Here is an 18,792-nt window from a genome sequence, read left to right as displayed (position 1 = left end):
ATTCTTCCTTCAGCTCCATCTCTCCGTGTTTCATTGTTTCTCCGTGTTTCATTGTTTCTCCGTGTTTCATTGTTTCTCCGTGTTTCATTGTTTCTCCGTCCTTCTCGCTCGTCCTTCGACTGAGAGATCTTTGTTTCTGTCTTGATATTTAAAGTCGATTACATCTGTTAAAGCAGTGTTTGCCCGGACAACAAAGAGCTCGTGTTGCTGCAGCAGTTTCATCCCTTTGAATCTGGACTTATATCCACCGAATATTTATAATATATAATAATATAATATAATATATATATGATTATAATCCAAATCAGCATCAAGCCCGAGTCACTGTTGTGAGCAGTGAGCAGCAGATATGAGACGTTTTGTGAGACTTGATCAATGCATGCTTTCTGGAGGACGGATTTAATGACTCATTGGTCTCTGTTGTCTCTTGTAGTGAAGGTGTCAACACTTGCATGGATTGTTTCTCCTCGTGCTGTTTCTGGGAGCATTAGAGATGCATGTATTTGGAAGTTGAAAGCTTTCAGCGGACACTTTTAGACGTTTCGACATAAATAATCACTTAGTTAAGAGGATGATGGATGGCTTGGTTCATGAGGGGGCTGATTAATACTAAAGAACAACAGTATTCACGTCTTTGTTTAACTTCCTTTGTTTTTCTTTTGCAACTTTATTCATATTTTTAACCATAACGAGTTGACAGGACTAACCGCTTACATATTATACATGCAGACATTATTCCAGTGTTTTACTAATTGTTTGCATCGTAATATTCAGGTAAAGGTACATTTCTAAATATCATTAATTAAATTATATTCGTCTGTGCTTTCTTTCGAGCAGCCAAACATATTTTAAAGACGTATTCATCCTGTGCCGAGTATATCCAGGATTTAGCCGAATTTCTATTCCAAATACATAATTATCTGTTTGGTTCTCATGCAACTTTGAAAATGTTTAAAAACAAGCCCAGAGAATATAGAAACCGTCAGCCATCAGTTTGTTGTATCAATAATCTTCATCTGTAACTTTTACATTTTTATTTTCCATCCAATAATTATTTGAGCTTTGCAGCTTGTGTTTCAAACTTTACCTGGAGCGTTTCCCTTTCTTCACCTGGCTGTATTGTTTTTAGTGTTTTTAAACACACACTCACATAAAGCAGCGGAGTGAACTTTGATGTCAGCAGGTCTGGTCCCTCTTCACCCCCGCTGGCTGTCGAGGCTGCAGAGAGGAAGAACAAAGACTGATGGGACCTCACAGCCCAGAGACAACACAGACATGCAGCCAGAAACAAAGTTTTAGAAAGATGGAGAAAAGAATTGAGCGAGCAACAAAAGGAAGGACGGACAAAAGATAAAAGACGGACGGAGGAAAGAGGGAAGGACAGAAAACAGAATTGAGAGGATAAAAGACAGAAGCAAGATTAAATAAATGGAGGAGACGTTCCTGGTTTCACTACATGTTTGAGTCGCTTTGGAGGTTAAATTGAAATGTTTTTTTAGTCTTTCTGAACAATTATCTGTCAGGTCCTGAATTACTGCTTCAGAGAGAGAAGTCGGAGAGGAGCCGACCGGCTGTTGCTTTTAATTCACAAGAACATGACAAGTTTTCATTGTTAGTTTAAACACCCTGAACACTTGAAAACTAAAAGTGTAGTTGTTACTACTCAAATATTCTTTAAAGAATATGCCAATGGAGGACTTTACTGTGTTGAATAGATGGTCTTGTGGTTTTGATGCAGGAGCGTGTTTCAGTTTGTGACGTTTAGATTTAGAGACGTCGGCGGTTATCTGGTAACTATGCAGATGCTGTGTTATGGTGTTCCGCAAGGTTCTTTCCTGGGTCCTTTTTAGTTTTCCTTGGATACTTTACAACCTGTTCAGTAGATAATACACAGTTTTAAAGATATCGTTTTCTCATCTCAGTCCTTTTAGTAGATGTTCTGGAGCACTTGGTCATATCTCATGAAATTCATAAGCTCCAGAACATCTACTTTTATAAGTCTCAAACCTTATTGACCGATTAATATCGAACGATATTGAATATTTACAGTTTTATGAAGGCGACTCAGTGTGGCTATCGGCCTCCTGTGTTGGCATTGAAGGTTGGTTTTGCACATTATTCGTGACCTGCTGAACCGTCCAATACAAACACGCATCGGACACTTGGCTCAATATGTAGGTGTCACTATTAACTAGCATTGAAACGTTGATTTCTTCTTGTTATTTTTAGCTGAGAAACTTTGATACATTTATCTGCATCGTGTCTCACGCTGACATCGACTACTTTTTAATTTGTTTTCCCCTTTTTTAACCAGATGTCTCTTCATGCCTATCACAAGGTTTTTAACCAGGTTCAACTCTAATAAAAGCTTCAGTGACGCCCGTCGAATTTCATTCAATTTCAGACGGTTGGAGGAGATCGGGACTTTCATTGCCAACAACTACTCTGTAGCTTTTGTGCATACGACAATAAAGCCTTTGAATCTTGATTCACCTTCAGAGCTCTGCATGTTCAGACATCTACCTCCATCACAGAACTGCAGCTCTACATCTCCTGCAGGTCTCTGCGGTCTCCTCATCACTCCTTGTTGCTGGTTTTGTGATCCAGACTTGAAATTAAAGGTGACTGCACCTTTAATGTGTCGGCTCCTGTATTTAGGAGTTTAAAAAGCAGCTCCTACTTTATCTTAATTGTTACTCTTATATTGTCTGTTTGCCTTTGACTGCAAAAGATTCTGTGACATCCGTTTTAGAAAGGTGCTACACACCTTACATAAAGTGACTCCTGTGTTATGCAGCTGCAGTGTAGTTCTGTCTCTCTGCAGCTGTAGTTGCACTGAACCAGTTTTTCCACATGAAGTTTAGTTGGTGAAGCAGTTTTACTCCAGGGAGCAGCATCGCCAGCTCGAGCCTCGATGCACAGTGACGGACTCCACTTCTGTTTGAGGGCTTTTACTTTTAGATTTCCAGCAGGGGAGGAAGAAGAAATGTCTGTCACACTGTATTTCCTCTATTAAAAAAGGAAAAAAGAATTTTCTGCAAACTTCATCTCACTGTAGGAAATGACACAAAGTCTGACAGGGAAGTTTATCTGCAGCCTTCCTAATGTTCTCAGTCAAACTATCTCTGCACAGTCTCGCTCCCTTTCGAGACGATTGGCGTCCTCAGAGCTGGTTACTTCAGACAGGAAAACATCACTGTTGAAATAAGGACGTGCTCTGATGTAAATCTCGGGTGTCGTCTGAATTTATGAGTAAAAACATGAAAAAGCAGGATAGTTATAATTTATTATGTTCCTCGTTTTGCTTGAGTGTTTCCACGAGGATGAATCTTCTCTTCCTGCGTTCCAGTTTTTGTCATTTTATGTGCTGTTTAATATTTGTCAAAGGCTGAAATATGGATAAATCTCCTTAATCTCACTTTAAGATGCTTGAAGGAGACGAAAGAGATTTAAAAAGTAATTTTAATTGTTAATTGTTTTAATAAATTAAACTTTTATATTGAATTGAACAAAAGATTCACCTCTGTGGAGTCCACTCCTGCTTAACTGTTTGCACGTATAACAACAAACCGATGCTGGCAGTTCTTGTAGCATAAAGAAATATAAATTTCCCCGGAGATCCGGTTAAATCGATTCCTCCAGAACGCAACATAACGTTACCTGCACAGCTTGTCATTGTGCTGCTGCTGCTCCACACGCCTGTCACATGCTGTTCTCTGGTCAGACGCGTCAGCATCAATCTGTCTGCAGCCATGTGAGCAGGAATATGAGAACGCATCAATCAGCCGCAGGTAGACTGTTACCGTCGGATCAAACAGGAAGGGGCTCGGAGCGGAGACACTGACGGTCGTCACGCCGAACACACAGTCAGTTTGGAGTCATGAAAAGACAGAAATGATCAGTGAGGAAACATGAAAAGCTGCTGCTGACAAACACAAACACACGCTGATGACTGATGGACGTGTTGACGAGACGCAGGCTGCGCTCCAATAGTATTAATAGTCTCTTCCTGAATACTCGACCTCCATGGAAACGTCATGAGGTGAAGATGTGAAGCAGAGCGCAGGAGGACTGTGTGTTCAGAGAATCCCTCTGCACAAGGATTTCTAACACACAGAAGTAGAGTCCAGTTCCAATTTAAATACGGATTCCTGTCCAAACATGCACGTTGTCAACGACCCACAGTGAGCAGTCTCCTTTGCTTTAGTAAAGGATGCTCCAGAGTGTCCTAGGCTGAAGGAGATCAGAAAGGAAGCATTGAAGCTCCTTTCCTTAGCGCTCAGCTCAGCAAATTATTATCCAACATGTTCGCTGGATGAAAACGTTTCACGGTAATGTCGTAGATATTTATCGCTCACAACATTGTGGTATGAAACAGAGGAATCAATAAAACACAGATATAGTATAGATGAATTATTATTTTGTTGTACAACAAACACTAATAATGAGAACACTACCTGCTTCCAAGCACAACCGCGTAGTGTCCCTCAGACAAGGACAATCTCGCCCCTTATATCGGAGCTGTACGAACCCTGTCGCAACATACATCGATCTACTTCTATTGCCTCAGACTTCATGGCACCAAGGTAATCCATGCAGATGCAAAGGTGACCTTTTTATGACCTTTGAGATCATGTTGTCAGAACATATATTTGTTATTTACATATGGTATGGATCTTTATATCGGGCTCCTTATGAAAACTTAGTGAATAAGACATTGTTCATTTCGCTTATCTTAACAGTAACTTTGCTCTTAAAAGAAGTTAAAGTAAAGACTGGACTGCCTAGTAAATGTACATCTCCGAGTACATGGAGTACACATACGATATACATCACTTGTACTACTCCTGAAGCTCATGTGGTGCAACCTACGACCGTGTTCACATAGTACATGAAGTAGAGTACCGAGTATTCAGAATATACGTAGTATTACTGTGATACCAATAAACCTGTAATATTTTAAACACATGTTGGTACTTCCTGTACATACAGTTCATGTTCTAAGTTGTATATCTTGCAGTACATTTAGTAGCCTACTTTCAGGACATCTCCAACATGTAGTATTGTATTACTGTATATCTGGAATATAAATATCTGCTCAGTTTATGTACCACCTCATATGTCGAGTACGTCGCCTCTAATACCCTTACAATACAATAGTAACATTGTATATATATATATATATCCAATACCTATGAGAGTAGTGTGTATTTTGTACATATTTTCTATTACATGTACTACACACTACATATATATATATATATATATATATATATATATATGTATTAATGTATAACATCTCACCCATTTAATGCATCTAGTACATTTAATTAATCTCCTAGAATATGTTGTAGTGTGCACATGCATATACATCTAGTATTATGTACTGTTTGAATTTGACTTTCTATATTTCTGAATAACTGTATTTAATTGAACTTTACGAGGCTTTTTCTTTTTGTCTCATTCAGTTTTTACTTTTCAGTGTTTTTGATATTTAGGGTTCTACTTTTCTTTTTCATTAAATAGTAACAGAAACAGTCCGATGCTTTAAGTGGAACATCAGTAGCTCAAGAGCTCATTTTCCTTTTATTCTGGCACACACACACACACACACACACACACACACACACACACACACACACACACACACACACACACACACACACACACACACACACACACACACACACACACACATTGAGTCTAAAGGAGCAGCTCTGAGTGCGTTTCCGCTGTGACAGAGTTAAGAGATTGCAATGTCCCATTAATAAGACCTCGCTCCCCCACTGTGCCCCCCATCCCCCTCCACATGATCCCCAAATGCATCTTGGGAAATGGCAGGAGCAGCTACAGCCACGGGCTGCGATGCTGCAAATTTATTCACTTTTGTAAGATAATTGAATTTTTCCTTCATAGTAGGCCGATTCCACAGGGGTGTGTGTGTGTGTGTGTGTGTGTATAGTGTGGACTATTAATAATTGACTGCTTGGCATTTCTTTCACTGTGCAGATGTATTTCACCTCGCCGCTAATTCGGTCCTTTTTTCAGATCTGATCTGCAGCTTTCTCAGATTTTTTTTCATTTTCCGGTTGGTTGATGTTATTTACAGTCGGGAACGAACGTGGACGCTTCTGTTGCATGGAGGGTCAGGGAGTTTGGTTCACTGTCTCCGCTTGCTGTTTGAAGTGCGAGTGTGCGAGTTAACTTCAAGAGACGGGCGTAAACAGGAACACTTTAAACCTACAACATTAGTGGGTGTTTGATGCATGGAAAACAACGCTGACAGGTCTGGAAGTCCAGTCTGACAGCCGCATTCACACACGAGTCACGTCTCTCCATCTCAGTGGAAACATTAAAGGAAGAATCTGTTTTCCTTTAACGATCTGCGTCTTATTACTGTTATTTTTGTCCATCACTCCTATAAGATGTGATGATATGATTTACAGTTTCATAACAAAACCATCGCAGCTCGAGGAGTACGTGTGGTTTGGCTGTTTGTCGAAGTCAAAAATATTCACATCCTGGAAGAAGTCCAGGGACAGAATAGACGAAAGTGTTCTCTCAGAGGTTCACAGAGACAGAGCGGGTTATGTTAGAAACTTCAGCGTCCACATTGTGAATATCTTCTTTGGCTTCAGCACAAGCAATATAGAAATAAGACATTGGAACAGTTCAGTAGGCCTATTACAAAAATATCACGTGCAAAGTCTGCAAACATGAGACAAATGTGTATTACATACTTTATATATCTGTGTGTGTGTGTGTGTGTGTGTGTGTGTGTGTGTGTGTGTGTGTGTGTATTGTTGTTTTAACAACCTGGGCTTCAACACTTTTTAAAACATGTTGTACGCTGATTCTATTATTTATTGGGTATTTATTCCCTCAGAATTCAGTGTTTTGGTCTGTGTGTGGAGCTTTGACATGAAATGGACTCTGATTTGTCCACTTAGAGACAACATGGACTTCGGAGGCCATTATCTTCTCCACATGGACAGCAAAGCTGCTTCAGGGTTGTATATAGAGATGAAACAGGACTCTCAGGTGTCCACACAGACACAGTAATGTTCTCATGTGTTCACATACACACACACAAAATGTATAAGAAGATAATGGACACGCCGCGACAAGAAGCCCATTATTCCCTTCATTATTGTCTCCTGTCAGGACTCCTGTTCCATTCACATTACTCGTAGCGTGAAACAACACTTTGACGGGAAGTTAAACTGCAGAATTCGGCCATTTATATAATTTTTCTTTCCAAACACCATATTTTACAACAGCGAGTTTCACCTCGCCTGTGACAGAACCTAACATCCTCAGTTTGTGTTTTTGTATTCAGTGAGACTTCCATGCTGGAACAGAGCAGATGTAGTGTGCAGTGAAACCTGGCAACGAGCGTCCGTATGCATTAACGTAAACCTGTCTGGAAGTGAGATCTAATACAATCGTTGGCCGACGACTCGCTCATTTATCTCCGTAAACAAGACAAAGCATTACCCTAACTCATCAGATATGAACGTCCTGCAGTTGCTGGTTTACAGTACGAACGCCTCCTGCATGAAATGACCAGCGAGGGGTTCAGTGTGGAGAAGAAGAAAAGCGTGGATCTCCCTTTAAACACATGCACATGTGCTACGACTGCCAGCTCTCAGCTCAGCCAAAACTTCTGTATTCAGGTCAGTCTGTGCATTCAAAGCAAACACAAAGTATTTCCTCAGCATCTTTAATGACCTCTCTCTCACACTCGTTCCCTCGTACACGCAAACTCACCAACGTGGAGTGGTCAAATATTAATGGCCAAGAGAAGCTGCTGTGTTGTTGTACTTGATATCGCTTTGGGCGCTTTCATTGCACTTGCTTTGGTTCTTTCTCAGCCGCCGCAAATACAAAACGCCACAAATAAAAACTTTGGTTAGTTCTTTCGGCTCCGATCTGACGTCCGGGAGGTTCAACCAAAAATGTTTTCATGAATCTGCAGCGCTGTGCACAGTTAATTAATCAGAGACCTTGCGGACGGATACAGGGCAGAGTGTAAACACGCAGTCAGCCGGCGGCACAGCGGCGTTGCGTCAAGCTGAGCTTCTGATGAAACAACAATGACAGACTTACACTTTGTCTTTGTGTTTTCACATCATGTATGGTGTTCAGACGGCACAAAGTTTCCAAAGATATCAAATATGCAAGGTTGAAATTTGGGGAAATGTGTGCAAAATTGTTCCCAACACATTTGAAATATTTCCATTTGATTGCATAATGCATATATGAAAACACACTCTTCTGGGTTTGGATGTTGTGCTCAGTGGAAACTTTAACAAGCTTCAATTAAGAGCAGAAACGAGACACAACACATGATCTTATTAGTGTGGAGGGAATACTTGTCTTCTACTTTTACAAGAGGAACCAAATGATACAAGTTTTACTAGAATTTAGATTCATTAAATACTTAAATACTTTTTTTTTTATTTGCAAAGTTACGATTTAAAGCAAGAATGATCTCAACAAATATAAAAAATGAAAAAGTAAACTAAGAAAGGAGGGAATGAGAGAGAGGAGCTCACAGCAGTCAACATAACGTCCTCCAACATGGCCGACCAAGCGATCCACGTTTTCCTCGTCGCTCCGTGACAAGGTCAGATAAAACTGCTGTTACATTATCCCCGTTATTTATCAGTCATTTATCAGCTGTGGCCTCTTCGCCTCTGCTGCTGTAGTTCGGTCGGTTGGTTTTCAGGAGCAGAGCCATCGAGGAGGAGACGCCGCCGCTTCTGCCGCCATTAAATCACGAAAGAGAAAACCAATCAGAGAGAAACGAAGCAGATACTCCTTAATTTCTCGTCTTGCAGGGGGGGATGATAGGCTTCTGAATTCTGAAAGCATCAAATGTTGATGCTTGGAATAAAAGAATCATCACTCTCCTGCTAATTAGTGAAAGAACAGATGACATTTAAATATCTATAATTCTCTTTTTTCCCTTCCTTCCGTCTTTGAGATCAATCTGTCTCCATTTCCTTCATTTTCTGCCAAACCCGACTTCTTTCCCCTCCTTTTTCCTGTCTTCTTTTCCTCCACTTTCATCTCCCCCCTCACCTCCCTCCCTCCGTTCCTCCTCCCCTTCGTCCTCTTTCCCTGCTCTGTGTCGATTAATTAATTGCCGGCTAATTTAATTTCTCAAAAAGTAATAACTTGTTTAAGCATGAATAAAGACTGACAAGGCAAAGTTCTAATCTGCCCAAAGTTTAATTAGAGCCGGCAAGGTTTCCACACACAGCCAGACTGGGGGGTCAGAGAGGGAGGGGGGGAGGGAGGGAACAAAGGGAAGAAATAAAGATGCTTAAAAAGTTGTTGTGCTGCAGGAGGAAAGGAATCCGTGCAGTTCACAGTCAACAGGAACACGCGGCATTCTTCAGGTTGTAAAAACAAAAGTTCAACGTTTGCTTCCTTTCTGAGAGTGTCTGTACGCGAGAGTCCGGTCGTAGTTAGCCTAGCTTAGCATAAAGACAAGTAGAAACATCTGCCCAACGCCGTGCAGAACACACCCACCACCACCTTATAGCCAATTAACATGATGTTGTTTCTTTAACCTGTACAGTGTGTCGTCCAATGGGAGTTACGTGTTAGGCTCAACATATCAATCTCACTCTCAGACAGAAAACAATGTCCAGCTGCTTTTGAGATTCAAATACGGCCGAACATCCTGCAAAACACTTGTTTCTTATTGGCTGATACGTTAAGACAACTGGAAGGCCCGGACACTTATTGGTGCTCTAAATTAATAAAGGTATTCAAACTGCGTGGATACGTTTTTAACATAAACTTAAGTCAATTTAAAAGGTCAAATGTCACCATGTGACCATCCAGGGGTGGAACGACGATCACCAAAGTCCTTCAGATTCCTCCTCTGCGTATGATCGATATCTGTACTTAATGTCCCGGCCATCCTTCTCATATTTATGGAGATTTCTGTCGAAGTGGTGGACAGAATGACCAACAGGATGAGCCCAGCTGGTCGCGGTGTTCATGTGTAGGAAATCATACAAATGAATCATCACTGCGTAATGAAACACAGAATATATTTGTACCTTGTTGTTGATGCTTTTTCAGACTCCATAAACTCTTCATTGCTATCAAAATCATTACTTCTTAAATCAAGGTTTCAGTTTGGGAAAATGTTTATAGGAACACAGAGCAGCTCACTGACAAACACACAGGATCACACTGGACCTCTGATGGAGAGTACACGTAACACAGGAGTGTGTGTGTGTGTGTGTGTGTGTGTGTGTGTGTGTGTGTGTGTGTGTGTGTGTGTGTGTGTCTGCAATCCTTACTGAACTGAGGATTTGTTCTGAGGATGTCTGTGACCATGAATACAGATTCAGGTTTACAGCAGTGTGACTTCACTGCTCAGTAAAAACAACAACACTGTTGTTATTTAAGAGAAGATAGAAAATAATCATGTTAGGAATAATATCAGTCTCTGGTCATGGAGGCACTGCAACTCCAAGTCCAGGTGTTGAACTCTCAACACATGCACACATCATACACATCACACACACAGGAGAAGCAGTCAACGTACGGTAGCTGAGAGGTGCCAGTCCAGGGAGGGACTTTCATAAAATATCTGCTTTTCTGGAGGATTGATGGCAAACAAGTTTGTTCAATCCTGAGGTTTTCCTGACAGCATGGCCCTACACTCGACTGTCTTCTTAGAAGTAAAGGAGGAAGTAGTGTCGTGGCCTCTTTACTGAATGACGTCCTATATATACCTCACACCAGTTTATAGACGGCACTATATAGAGTTCATGGCATGTGTACCACTTTCTGCTACGATCAGTTTTAGAAATGGCAAAAAATGTGTGTTTGTAAGTGTCCAAAATCAAATTTTAGTGCTCACTACAGAGTAAATATCCAGGTCTAGTATAGACTGTAGGGAGTAGTGAATCAATGAGAGCAATTTTCCAATCTTCTGTCTAAACGTGGAGAAATAATAATAATAATAATAATAATAATAATAATACATTTTATTTATAAGCGCACTTTTGATTTGCGTAAACAAAAGTCATAGTGCTATATAGTATATATATATAGTGTATATAATAGTTTTGGGGCCTGATGTTGACCAAACGTTGACGACAGAAGTCATATATCTATAATCATTGTTGTAACAGTCAAGATGACTACAATCTGTAAAGACACCCTTTATTCTTAGAGCTGAAAACAAGAAAGGCCAAGCATTAAGAGGAGCAAAGAAGCCATGAGTCGAGAAATAAAACATACTAAAGAAGAGACAATATGAGCTGACATTAATCGGCAGGATAACGGCTCAGTCTGGTCGACGGTCGTCCTCTGGCCTCTGCTGCCTGATCACCTCTGCAGGTAGTTCTCCATTAATGTCTGACGTGCCTCTCTGTCGAGACAGAAATTTAAAACGTCATCGTCACCTGATCCGACAGTATGACCTTCCAAACCCCTGGAAGAACATAAATGTTTTCTTGTCCGATTCAAGACGAGCATCCAGGAGATGAGACTAAGTCAGAGACACATTTCTAAAACGAAGGTATCCTGTGTGTGTGGGTTGTTGGCGTCACCACTGATTGCAGCGGGGGAAGCGGCAGCACGTCGTTCGCTTTCTCCTGGACGTCTTTGAGCGCTCGGAGCGGCTGCACCTCCTCTCACTCCTCTATTGTTCCTATAAGATGAATTGGAGCCATTGTCATCTACAGAGAAAAGGCATTAATTGAAGGTTTTCCTGCTGCAGCTTTAACTGCAACACGAACACACACTCTCTCGCGCACACACACACACAGCCCAGCTTCAAAGTAATTAAACACATTAACACTTCAAGCAGAAGCAGAAAAAAGAGAAGCTCTCTTTTGTGTACATTCGCTTCCATTTATCACCCAGCACTGAGCGGAAGCACGAGGCTTTAGCATATCTCTGCGACTAAAGTGATGGAACGGAGAGGAAGGAGAAGAAGAGGGAGAAAGGGAAAGGGAGAGCCAATATGACTGGACTCTTTACTCTCGGTGACAGCGTAAAATGTCAGACACTCATCTGGAAATTATTTCCATTTCATACCACTGACATATTCCCAAGCAGGGACTCTGAAATCTAATTAGTTTGACCGGAAAATGGCGACCAAGGTAGTGTAGTGTATTATGCAGAGAGAGAGGCCGTCAGGGCGAGCGAGGGTCCCCGGGGTTAACTGGAACTCAGGAGTGTAGATAAGGGCTACAGGGGGGAAAACTCAGGAGGGCTAGTCCATTTTAAATAGCCTCGACTAATAGAGGCAACCTTGAATTCAGCGTTACGGCCCTCTGACAGCGCCGCCTCCTCGCCTAGCCGAGGGCACTGGAGAGAGAGCAGCAGAGATAACGTTTCCTCCTCCAGGGGTTACCCCACAACTTCTCAAACTTCCCTTAAATACTGATGAGAAACCTGGAATCGCAATGCTGCTGCCACTCCTGCTGCAACTGTTTGTGGTTAATGGAACGATACACAGTACCAAACCAAACATAGTGAGGATGTAGCTACAGTGAGGTTGGATCTCCATACCTTTATTATCCACCTCACACTACTCAGGTTTGCATTGGTGGTAAATTGTAAAATAATTGCCCAATGTGGATATCATTCTTGTGGGATCATTGTCGGGGGTCTTGCTTCCACTGATCTCCTACCACCTTGGGAATAAGTTACTGGGACTAAATTGGAGCACTGATCAGGAGTTGATACTAAACGCCACACTGCCATAGATTCAGCATAAACCTGAAGACATAAATAACACTAGTGTGACCTCTTCCATTGAATAAGTAGCCTCCCATGAAACAAATGAGTCCAAACCTGTTGTCATAACATTCGGTGTCTATGAAGATAAGCCCCTCCTCCGCCGCCCATCTAGCTCAAAACACAAAATGATGCCGCGGTCAAGAAACACCACATTACGTCTGTTTTCCATTGTTGAGGTGAAAACGTTCTCAGATGCTGATGTTGTTTCAGTCACTAATGAGAGTCGGCAGCAGTAAAAACTGCTGCATCAGCATCTGATCATCCTTCGTATCTCCTTTGATGATGATCTGGGCCGGAGGTGAGTTGCGGCGGTGGCAACCCACTCATCCATCTCGTCCACCACCACAGGAAGACCTTATTAGGCAAAATCCTTATTGATCTTACATCTTAGCCACAGCCCACTCTTTCCCCCATCATGCTCGCCAATTAGCTTAATCTCAAACCAGAGCCAATTAGTTCTTGTGCTTAATTAGGACGAACACGACCCCCGTCAGCTCAGCGCTAAATTCTGTGATAAGAGCTACAAATCGCTGTGCCGAGGGCCTGAACAGGGTCACACTACCAGCAGCCCCCATTCTCTGTTTCTGAACCAGTTGATATGTATTGCGTTGAATGTCGAGGCATATTGAGGAATTCTTGCAGTTTTACAGAACCTACGTCGTTCTCTCGTACAGACACTGGTTTGTCTTCATGCATGTAAGATACAGAAAAGCTATATGTTCATTCTCTGTTCCCGACACGTCTACTTTGCCTTTTATTTTTTCTAAATCTTTGTCAAGCTATTGTCAATGAGACTACACTTGCTGCATAGTTGTTTCACATTAATATCTCTCTGGTGTCTCTCGACATCGGGCATGCTTTTCTCTTTCCCGCCATGTGCAATATCCATTTTTTAATCAGTTACCCTGAATCCCTTCTGATCAGTGTTATATATCACTACCTGCAGATGTTGAACATTACAAATGTGCCAGGAATGTTAGTGGTTATACCCTCTGATGTGCTAGAAGGCTTTTAATGTGAAAATGTGTGCACACCTAAACAGGAAGTTAAGTTGTGTTGACCGCAGCTTAATACTGATTGAAATGGAAGCGATTGGAGATAATTAGAGGGTGAAAACTTTATAAAACTTTATATGTATTTTGTATATATTTGTGACATGACTTGCACGCTTTGATTTGAGATAAGGCGTGAAGCAGACCGGTTGTTCTGAAACAACATTTTGATCAGATCATGCTACTTGAGGAGGGATTGAACAGAAGGTGAGCTCCCTATTTATCTCCTCTCTACTTGTAAACATAACCTGCTCAGAGATGGCTCCCCTGAGGAAGACGAGCCATGTCAGAGAGCTCGTACAGTTTAAGTGACAAACATAAACAGAGCGAGTGGTGAATCTTGCAGGAGGAACATCTGTGACTGAACTCAGGAGGGTGAGCACCAAGACAATGATACTCAATACAAAGTGAGAGGGTTGTTGGATTCTAGAGGCCTTTCAAAGTCCATTTATTCCACAATCAGCCAGTTGTCTCTGAATGAGGCTTTTTTATTCAGACTGTACTGAGTTTTAGAAAAGGCCTGGTGGCGGCAGGAGAGGAAAGGCTCGGGGGGGTCACTCGGGACTCTGATAAATGTGCTCAGTGGCCCCAGGGCAGGAATTAGGCCCCAAGTTGTTGATATTATGCTTTAGTGCTGCATATTCCCAAACGATATTTCAATTAAATTAGCACAAAATGATTGTCACATGCTAAACCTGGAGCACTCCCTCCCCCCCCCCCCCCCCCCGGGGGGGGCTGGGGCCTTGGGGCGGTTTGGGGCAGAATGCTCTGCCTGGACTGCTGATGCAGGCTCATCTGGAGAACATGAACACACACAAAACCTGACCTGTAGCTGTGGAGCTGACACTGGATACATCGACTGACTTCTTTCTGTTCGGTGTTTTCACACCAGGTGTTTACATGTTTCATCTCCTATAAGTGGAGTACATGATAATAAAGCTTGTTTTTATAGTTTATAACCCAATAAAGTAGAGGTGGATTGGTTGATGCCTTTTATTTGCGATGTGAAAACTGACGTCTCTTTTTCGCTGCATAATATTCTTGTTCTGTTTTTCATTGTATTTGAAAACCTACTATAATAACCTGTTTCTGAATCTGACAGTGAGAATGAATCAGTGCAGTAAGAAGGTAACAGCAGTGACAGGAAACAAAGGGTTAACTCAACAGTTAATTAACTGTATTAGCAACTATAACAGACACAAACTTATTTAATATCGAACAGCAGTCCCAACATAATGTACCCAACAACTTGGGCGTTTGTCGATATTTCCTCGGTCACACATCTGAAGACAATGTTGGCAGTAATGTCATCGCGCCAGCACTGCTGGTGGCTAATCTAGTAGCACTTACAGACACACAGTCCGAGGTCAGAGGTCTTAGTTATTGTTGGCCTTCAGGCTGCGGTCCAGCTGCATTTGGCTGCTGAGTCTTTTCTCTGTTGTTGTTGTTGTTATTGTTGAAGTGAGTTAAGTTTGCAGTTTGTTCAGCCGTGCAGCTCTGAGGGCGTCCGTGCTTTATAAGCCTCCTGCTGACACGACGTTCGTAGGCAAAGCACTTATTAAACAGCCGCTCTGAACTCAGCAGCCACTCGCACATGACTTAACATTTTTGCAAGCACCTTGCTTTTTGCATGGGAAGTGCTTAAAAACCAAAATCCACGGCAGCGGCGGCCGTGAGAATGTGGGGAGGGGAGCGCGGTCGCTACTCAGCACTCCCCGGGATTAGAATGTACACATCAACCCACAAACAGACAGAAAAGCCGACTGTAGCTCCTTTTGCAAAAAAAGGAGGCAATGAATTTAAATTATGCATGAAGCAGAGGGCATTTTGGGAAATAAGCGCCATTCCCCAGGAGGACTTACACCCCCCCGCCCCCCACAAACCCCCAGCCTCCAGTATCAAAGAATGATCTAATGTCACGCACAGAAGAAAGGTTACTTTCTGCATACGCATTGATATTTCTGCTTCCATCTCTGACCTTTTTCCATTCTAAGCTGTGATTCTTTAAATGCGAGCTCAGCCCTGCGTCCCGTCGTCTGTCAGCTCGTGTCTGTCCGCGTGTCTCGGAGGCCCGGCCAGTAAAGGTAAATCATACAAAACCAACATGAGAAATCACAATATCAATTAATACTAGAAAAACACAGAAATGATACGAAGAAAGCTGTTACAGTGCTGTTATTTTTGCCTTAATTGGCTGTTTGTGAAACATAATTACCGTTTTAAAGAATCTGAGCGTGTTCTTTTCCTCCTTTAAATCAGCTGATCCTGTTTCACGCTCAGCACCCGCTGTTTGATATGTTGTTTCTGTCTTTCAGCAACAAATTAAGCAACGTTCCTGGCATTTTTTAACTATTAGTGACTTTAAAAATACACACTGAGCTTTAATTAATTTCCTTCAAATGGGGAGCTCTGTGTGGATAAAAGGTAAAGACAGTTTTAATCAGCATCACCTCTCCTGCCAGCTGCACGCAGCTGAACTCTCGGGTTTGTTGGTTTTTGGGGGACGAGAGCAACATTTACAAAGAGATCTTCACACACTAAAGTACAAATGTTTGTAGCTGGTAACCTTTGTCCTTCTTCTGTCAAATACAGTTCTATTTACAGTTGAACTTCTTATCCCAAAGGCACTTGTTCTGCAGCCCGACATTACACACAATCACAGTGCACAAACAAGCATCCATGCACAACAATAAACATCATACAAATCAATAAAATAATACATAATAATAAACAATAAATGACTGAAATACAAACCAACAAGAAACTGAAGTTCATCCACAGACGGTGTACAAGGAGTGGACGTAGTCGCTGTCATGTGTTGGTTAGACTGATGTTTGGAGCCTCAAGTTTGACATTTTGACTGTCGCCATCTTGGTTTTTGCCTCCAGAAGTGACACTGGAGGAGTAAAACCACATTTCTTAGGATTTATACAATTTACTTTCATGAAGTGAAAACATACATTGAACGGATTAAAGTTGCAAGATGAAAACACAGAGAGAGGACTCAAACCAACAACAGTAGTAGTAGTGACCTGTCAATCACAGGTAGCCCCGCCCTAAAGAGACACTGCTTTATCCTCTATTTTACTCTAAATGTTTCCATAAGTTACTAAATAAACAACCTGTGTTGAAGAAGACTTGAAACTACAGATTGAGACATAAACTCTTCAGGAAAATGTTACTGAGGTAATAAATCAAGAGAACCAGAGGAGTCACCCCCTGCTGGCGGTTACAGAGAAGTATAAACATTTTCTCATAGACTTCTATACAATCAGAGGAGTTGTCCCCTGCCGGAGGTTATAGAGAATGCAGCTTTAAAACACTTCAGTGTTGGCTTAAATGTTCAGATCTGGAGGTTTCTGCTTGGGTTCATCATAAGGAACATAACAGAAAACTGAAAAGCAGTGCAGCTTGTTCTGTATACGAGTCTGAGAACAGAAGATATGCACAGTAATGAATTAGAAATTATGGACAGTTTCATCTCCATCTCTGACCTTGTTATCCTCCGCTGTTATCTACTTCACTCATCCTTTCTTATTCTTTCTCTTTGCAGATCTCAGGCCTCTTCCCGACGTGGCAATGACCGGTAACTGCACGCATGAGTGCACCGAGTTTGGCCACTCTGACTCCTGCTGGATGCCCGGCGAGTCTTCCCCCACCCGGATGGTATCCAAGAACGCCGCCAAGCTTTCCACCTTCGTGCCTTACCAGGAGATGGACGGGCAGGAGCAGCTGATGGCCAACGGCAGCCCCAAGCCCCTGACGGAGGAGCGCGGGACGGGCAGTGGCAGTGGCTCCAAAGTGGCCAACATGCGGTTCATGACGCCCTACAGCAGTGCCTACCACGGGGGTGGAAACTCCTCTGGTAAAGACTGTGGGCTGGAGGAGATCCCACTGAGCCAGGCGGTGGAGTATCACTCAGCCACTACTCCGACCGGCCAGACCTCCAAGAGGGAGATCTACCTGTGAGGGTGCAGCTCTCCTGCTTAAGTCCCCCACCCAGCCACCTCCCTACGCCCCTCATCATCCCCCGTCGCTGCTCGCCACCACCTGTCCCGCCCCCTCACTGCCGCCCCCTGTGCCTATTACTCGCTGTGCCGCAGCACCGACTCCCCTTCTTCCTTTTTATAACTGCATCCACCGTACAAGGCTTTAGACCCTCGCCCACCTTGCCCACCGCCACCACCACCACCACCACCACCCTCCTCTAGAAACCAATCAAATGTAAAATAGAATTAAAATCAACTGAAGAAAACACGCGGCCTCTTCTCTCTCTCTCGCCTCGTCTCTCTCCTCCTCTCCTCTCTCTCTCCCTCTCTCCCTCCTGTCCTATCTCTCTCGACTTCCTCTCGCCCTTCATTTCTCTCTCCCTTCTCTCTCTTCTCTCTCTCTCTTTCTTCTCTCTTCTATCTCATCTCTATCCTCTCCCCGCCCCCGTCCTGCCGCCACCGGTCGCTGCTTGGGTCCCTCGTGTGCCCCCCACCCTCACAACCACTAAACTTGTGAAGTCATTCTGAGCTCGCATCCCTAGCGACAACCCCCTGCATGGCAGTTCCCCCTAAACCAGTGTGTGACGTGTCGACTACGCACTGCGGCCCAACGTGACGCCATGGTGTCCTGACCAAGCGTCCGCTCGTTGGGTTGAAGGTAGTAAGAGTACATGCATACTGCAGAGGAAGGAAAGAGCTTCTGTAAGTTCTCTCTGTGCCTGAGTATCTGAAAGCAGGTGAAGCGGTGTGAAGGGAGGCTCCAGTAATGACAGGCGGAAGGAATGTAAACTACACTACATCGTTGTGATAATTTAATGGGAAACTATTTAGCTACTCACGTATTTGAGTTGGATTTTTGTGCGTTGCTTTTTTGCTGTGTTGGAACAGAAAAAGAAAAAACACCTTCGGGGGAGAAGGGAAATAACTATTTCTATTTAAGTAAACTGTGTAACGCTATCCTGAATACT

The 18,792-nt window shown here is 42.7% G+C and overlaps 1 protein-coding gene across 1 annotated transcript in view; it reads left to right on the top strand.

Moving 5' to 3' along the window:
* LOC115014861 (protocadherin-1-like) overlaps positions 1-18,099 on the top strand; it is a 167,371-nt gene extending 149,272 nt beyond the window's left edge. The window contains exon 5 of the mRNA XM_029441963.1: positions 17,389-18,099. Coding sequence (XP_029297823.1) covers positions 17,389-17,804 — 416 coding nt within the window. The 3' untranslated portion in view covers positions 17,805-18,099. The remainder of the gene's footprint in view (positions 1-17,388) is intronic.
* The last annotated feature ends 693 nt before the right edge of the window (positions 18,100-18,792 follow it).

The sequence above is a fragment of the Cottoperca gobio genome, chromosome 10 (assembly GCF_900634415.1).
Source record: "Cottoperca gobio chromosome 10, fCotGob3.1, whole genome shotgun sequence".
Classification (NCBI taxonomy): Eukaryota; Metazoa; Chordata; class Actinopteri; order Perciformes; family Bovichtidae; genus Cottoperca; species Cottoperca gobio.
Note: the sequence above shows the minus strand (reverse complement) of the source record. Positions and strands in the feature narration are given on the sequence as shown.